Here is a 5,879-nt window from a genome sequence, read left to right on the forward strand (position 1 = left end):
GGCTCAAACCCGTGTCCCCTGCATTGGCAGGCAGACTCCCAACCACTGCGCCACCAGGGAAGCCCAGGCATGTGGCTTTACATGAATTACCTCTAGGATAAAAATACTTCCTGATCTGCCCTGAACAGAAGGGTTGCCTGTTGACCTGGCATCCCATATAGTTTAACATTTGTCCCAAAATCTTCATTGTTAAGCAATGTATTATTATTGCTGATATTTACATTAAAGTGTTACTGAGTCCAAGCTCACACCACTTGCCACAAGACAGGCCAATAAATCGAGAGACAAGGTGTTGGGGCAAGGAAAATCGACTTTGTTCGGAAAGCCAGCAAACTGAGAAGATGGCAGGCTAATGTCCTAAAGAACCATGTTAATTTGGGGTAGAGTTCAAGCTTCTTTTATGCTAGCAAAAGGAGAAGCAGGAGGCGGTGAGGTCAGGTGGTGAGGAATAGCCTCAAGCAGCTGTGCGTGGGTGGTGGTCTGAGGGAGGTTATGAAACTCCCATTGAAGTTAATCAGGTCTGGTCAAGATGTTCCTGCAGAACTAGATAAGACAAACGTTAATTTTTCTTGTTCTTGTTTCCTTATCACCTCGGGGGGTGGTAGAGTTTTTTCAAAAGGGGGCTATCACCTACACCCCAAGCTGCAGGCAAAATTCCTTCAATGATTAATGTGGTTATGTGCAGAGCCAGCATAACTAAGCAAAGGCAACTAACAACAGAATACAAAGGTAAGAACTAAAATAGGTTCAAGATAGAGTAAGAGTTGTTCTTCCTTGTTACAAAAGTAAGCCAGAATGGGTTTAGTAGACCTTGTTTACTTGTATTAGTTTCCTAATGCTGCTATAAAAAAATAACCACAAACTTGAAGACTTAGAACAATACACATTTATTATCTTACAGCTGCGGAAGTCAAAAGCTCAAAATCAGTTTTACTGGGCTAAGATCAAGTTTATTGGCAGGGCTGTGTTCCCTCTGGAGGCTCTAGAGGAGAATCCATTTTCTTGCCTTTTCTAGTTTATAGAGATGCATTCCTTGCATCCCTTAGCTCATGGCTCCTTACTCCATCTTTGAAGCCAGCAATTTAGCACCTTGCTTCAGTTGTCACATTGCCGCCTTCTGTAGTAAAATCTCCCTCTATCTCCCTCTTATAAGGACACTTGTAATCGTATTTAAGGCCTACCTGGATAATCCGGGATATTCTTCTTGTCTCAAAATTCTTAATCACATTTGCAAAGTCCCTTTTCTAATTCAACATAATTAACACATCCCTTTCAAGGACAACGTGCAGGGTATTCACTGTTAAAATGAAGTAAACTCACACAGGAGCAGCTAGAGAGCGAGCCCCTTTTTGTCCTGAGTGGTAGTGACAAAAGCATTTGATGCTGCTACCTCTGCTGGTTATATGTGATTAGCTAGTTGGGCCATGACCATGCCAAGGACATTTAAAATGCATGAAAATGTATGAGAAATATGTGAGGGAAGTAAAAGCTGAGCTGTGCTGCCATGGAGCTTGAACATCCTTGGTACAGTGGTTTTGTCATTTATTATGCAGTGTAAATCTACATCTATATTTATTTTATTGTTGGAAATGATTCTTCAATCTCTGAATAAGATTGAATGAAAAATTAAGTAACGAATTCTGTTTTCTTTGGTGATAAACATTTAACTCCCACAAAATGTTTGCTGACATTTACTATGCACCAAGGGGACTGTAGTGATATTATTGACCTCAAGAAAACCCAAATCTACAAACCTGCTAAAGAAACATTCGAATCTACTTCAGAAGATAGTAGTTATTTTTAAAACAATATGTCAATTTAGTACATACAGATGCAGAAGTTGTGTTAACTTCTCATTCTATGAACAGAACTTCTAATTTAGAAGAAATTATTTTTCTTCTAATTTAATTATTCAGATTTTGAATCCCAAGTTTTTGTGTGCATATTCAAAGGTAGGAGCGATAGCTCCTAATATGTTGGCTCTGTTAGCAAAAGAACTTAGGAAACAATTATTGATGATAGTTAAAATCAGCATCATCAGATGATTACAAAGAAAATCAGTTACTAGCAACAGTGATTTGATATTACTTTCATCAAATTAATGGAATAATAATACAATAATAATGCATTTTTTGTATTATTGATGAAAGGGAAACATGTAGCCTTGTTATTAATGGCATTGTGAATTCAGTTAATAAATTCAACTTTGAGGATAAAATTACTTGTGATGTGGTGTTAATGTGTTAATGAGAATACACATTTTGGTGGAACAAAATGTTGTAGGAAGATAAATGCTTTACTAAATTAAGAAACACATGCATCAGAAATATAATCAGAATTGGTTGTGTCACACATGTAATTAATAATTGTGTAAAGAAGATGTGGTATTTTGCAAATCAAAATAGAAACGGTGGTGTCCCATAGTTACACATATGAACACTCAGACACACGTATACCCTGTGTGTGTTTGTGTGTGTGTCTGTGACAACACTGTAGAAGCTACACTATTGGCAGTTTTCTAGTCTTGGGTTGGGTGGTGGTTTCACAAATGTGAAAGAGGAAAAAAAAAGGGAATGGAAGAGAAGGAAGAGGGACAAACATGGGTTACACAATGCATCTGTGCACCTGTGGTCCATATTTTTAAATGTTTTAATGCATCCTTTTTTTTCTTTTTTCACTTTTTAGCAGTCTGACATTCTCTGTAGATGAGAATAGGTTAAACGTTGGAGTGCAAGTTTCCAGTGTGGAGAGAAGTGAACAGAGAAGGTGAGAAGGAAGTTGGTAAAATCAGTTTGGGGTTATGGATTTTGAGGTCCCTCAGGGACATTCAGGCGGTGGTGTCCAATAGACAGTTGGCAAAGAAGGTCTGAGACTCAAGGGAGGGAATAACCTGGATATGTAGATTTGGGAATCATCTGTGTTTAGAGGGAAATGAACAGAGATCAGCCAGGGAGCGAGAACACATGGACCGAGAAGAGCAGAGGCTCAGGACATAGCTGCTACTAAAGGAGGCAGCGCAGCTTCCTGGCGGGCACCACCACCAGCGCTCTGGAGTCAGGCGGAGCTGGTCTTGAAAGCGGGCTGTGGGGCTCCGTGTGGAGCGCTCTTGGAGAAGTAGGGTACCCTCCCTGTGATCAGCTGTCACAACTGGGGATAATGGGCATCTCAGAGGGATGCTGAGCGAGGACCTGAGAGGCGCCAGGTAAAGCACCTGCAGTCAGGAAGCCTCCCCTGACCTGCTCTGTCGGTAACTCCTCCTTCTCCAACCACCCCGCCCCCCCACAGTCCTCAGCTGTACGGTCCTTCTGGGATGGGGGTGACGGGCGGGGTGCAGGGGGAGACCGAGCTCCGGTGACGTGGCGCTCACGTGACTGGCCGGGCACCCTGCAATCGGGTCCCGGCGCCGTCCGCTCGCGTTGCCCGCGCGGAACCAGCTCCCGGAGCTGCCCAGGCGGCGGGCGAGGGGCGAGCGGGCTTAGGCGAGCCAGAGGAGGCGCAGGCCCGGCCCGGGCGCTGCAGGTCAGTGTGAAGGTGGGCGCTGCTGGCGGCCCGGGTTGGGGTGGAAGCGGATGGGACTAGGATCCGGGAGCAGCGGGGAGAGGGGAAGGGGTCCCGAGATGGGTGAGGAGGGGCACGGGGCGCGGCGTGGGCAGGTGGGGAGGGAGGACCCTGCAACTGGCCCCGCCGCCTCCTCGATGCCCCTCCTCTGCGCCCTCCATCCATTTTCGAGCCTGAAATGGGGGGGGGGGGACCGGGCGGAGGAGCAGTGCGACCGTGAAACGTAGACAAATTCTGCAAATAACCCCCCTCTCACACTCTGAGCCTATGAGGAAATACTGATCTCCGCGTAAAGGGGTGGGGGCGGGGCGGGTTGCCTGCCGGGGAGGGGTCCCAGCGACCCAAACAGTTTGTAAAGCATCCTGGTCTGGTCCTGAGGCCTGACAAAAAGATATGGCGACTGAGGTGCGGGGTCAGGGGAGGTGGGGGAGGCAACGGTGGATGAGGAGGGCCCCGATTGCGTCCTCGGAGCTCCCAGCCCCTTCTGTCTGTCTGCAGGTCTGTGAGGCTGTTTTTCCCAGAATTCTGCTAGGCTACAATAAGAGGAGAAATTTGTCCAGATCCCTGCAGGTCAGTGAAGGAGAGGGCACTGGACAGGGACGCAGAGGGGTGGGGAGTGTGGAGGGCACGGCCCGGGCAGAATTGGGGGCCCCACTGCCCACTTCCCAACACATTTACACACACTCTGCCATGCTGAGCAAGCGTAGGGAAAAATGGCAGGGTCTGTCTGGGAAATGGTTGGCTCACGTGTGCACGAGGAATGGTGGGGTAAAGGGTGGGAAGAAGGCACACTAGGAGGGCCGGGCCAGGTCCGGGGACCCCTGACAAGGGGCGAGAAGCGACTGCTACTATCCGGACCTGCATTCCATCCCCAAGCCCTCAGTCTTCCTTGTTTCCTCTTTGTCTTCTCTTCCCCCTGCCCCATCCCCAGGACAGGAAAAGGAGGGGACGCTCAACATGGAAAAACTCTGCAGTGAAAATGAAGGAAAGCCTGAGAACCAAGGCAAGATGGAAAACAAAGAACAGCCACTGGATGCGGGAAAGCTGGGAGTAGCTTGTACTGTGGAAGACAAGGAAAAGTTAGAAAACAAGGGAAGCACAGATCTCAAGGGAAAGACAGAAGATGAGGAAGTACTAAAGGGTAAGGAAAAGCCAGAGAGTGAGGCAAAGCCAAAAGAAGGAAATCCAGAGAGCCAAGGAAAGCCAGTGAGTGAGGGAAAACCAAAAGAAGGAAAACCAGAGAGTGAGGGAAAGCCAGTGAGCAAGGGAAAGCCAAAAGAAGAAAAGCCAGCCAGCGAACCAAGGGCTGCAGGAAAGCGCCCAGCTGGGGATGATGTACCCAGGAAGGCCAAAAGAAAAACCAACAAGGGGCTGGCTCAGTGTCTCAAGGAATACAAGGAGGCCATACACGATATGCATTTGAGCAATGAAGAGATGATAAGAGAATTTGACGAGATGGCCAGGGTGGAGGATGAGGTGAAGAAAACCAGACAGAAATTGGGGGGGTTTATGTGGATGCAAAAAAGTTTACAGGACCCCTTCCACCCGAGGGGCCCAAGGGAACTCAGGGGTGGCTGCAGGGCCCCACAAAGGGGCTTTGAAGACATTCCTTTTGTGTAGTGCCCCTGGCAGGCATTTGCAAGGCCTTGTGCTTTATTTAACCTTATGCTAATACTATGCTTTAGGCATCACTCTTGTTATCAACAACCTTTTGATCCAACTAGAGTACTCTGTCAGTAGGGGATTTTTACCCATGTGCATTACAAAGGCATTATGATTCTTGGAAAAATAAAGCAGCTTATAATATCATCTACAGAATCGGTCCACTTTTGTAAAAGAACAGAATTTTATATAGTACATCTATGCACAGGAAAAATAGAAAACTTTGTTCACTAAAAGGTTAACAGTGGTTTTATGAGTTGTGAGATTGTGGGTGATTTATTTTCTTTGTTTTCTTTCTACTCATCTGTTTAATTTTTCGTAAGGAACACAGATTACTTTTCTTATAAAGAAATGCTAAAATATAAAAAAGGAAAGCAATACATAAAAAGCAATACAAAGAACTGTTTACTGAGTTTATGAAGGCAGTGGAGACACTGTAAATTCTTGTTGTCAGAACTTAAAATGTTATGTAAAACTCACATTACTTCTGGACTTGTATCTGGAGGAATCAACTTGGCAGTTATAACAGATCAATTGCTATAAAGAGCAGTCTTGTCATCTGTGAAATGGGGATAATAATTGCCTCACAGGATTGTGGAATGGATTAGATGAGGTACTGAGTATGTAAGCTGTGTTAGGCTGGCTTCTACCTTTTCCCC

At 45.9% G+C, this 5,879-nt stretch overlaps 1 protein-coding gene across 1 annotated transcript; it reads left to right on the plus strand.

Moving 5' to 3' along the window:
* Positions 1 to 3,429: 3,429 nt before the first annotated feature.
* TCEAL2 (transcription elongation factor A like 2) lies at positions 3,430 to 5,367 on the plus strand. Its single transcript, XM_082376256.1, has 3 exons — positions 3,430 to 3,519; positions 4,057 to 4,128; positions 4,490 to 5,367. Exon 3 carries the CDS (start codon positions 4,516 to 4,518, stop codon positions 5,176 to 5,178), a length of 663 nt encoding a protein of 220 aa, XP_082232382.1. The 5' UTR covers positions 3,430 to 3,519; positions 4,057 to 4,128; positions 4,490 to 4,515; the 3' UTR covers positions 5,179 to 5,367.
* Positions 5,368 to 5,879: the final 512 nt, after the last annotated feature.

The sequence above is a fragment of the Balaenoptera borealis genome (assembly GCF_965194805.1).
Source record: "Balaenoptera borealis genome assembly, chromosome: X".
NCBI classification, from domain to species: Eukaryota; Metazoa; Chordata; class Mammalia; order Artiodactyla; family Balaenopteridae; genus Balaenoptera; species Balaenoptera borealis.

What these genes read in the sequence shown, in the direction of transcription:
- TCEAL2 (XM_082376256.1), top strand. Translation starts at nt 4,516, where the DNA reads ATGGAAAAACTCTGCAGTGAAAATGAAGGAAAGCCTGAGAACCAAGGC.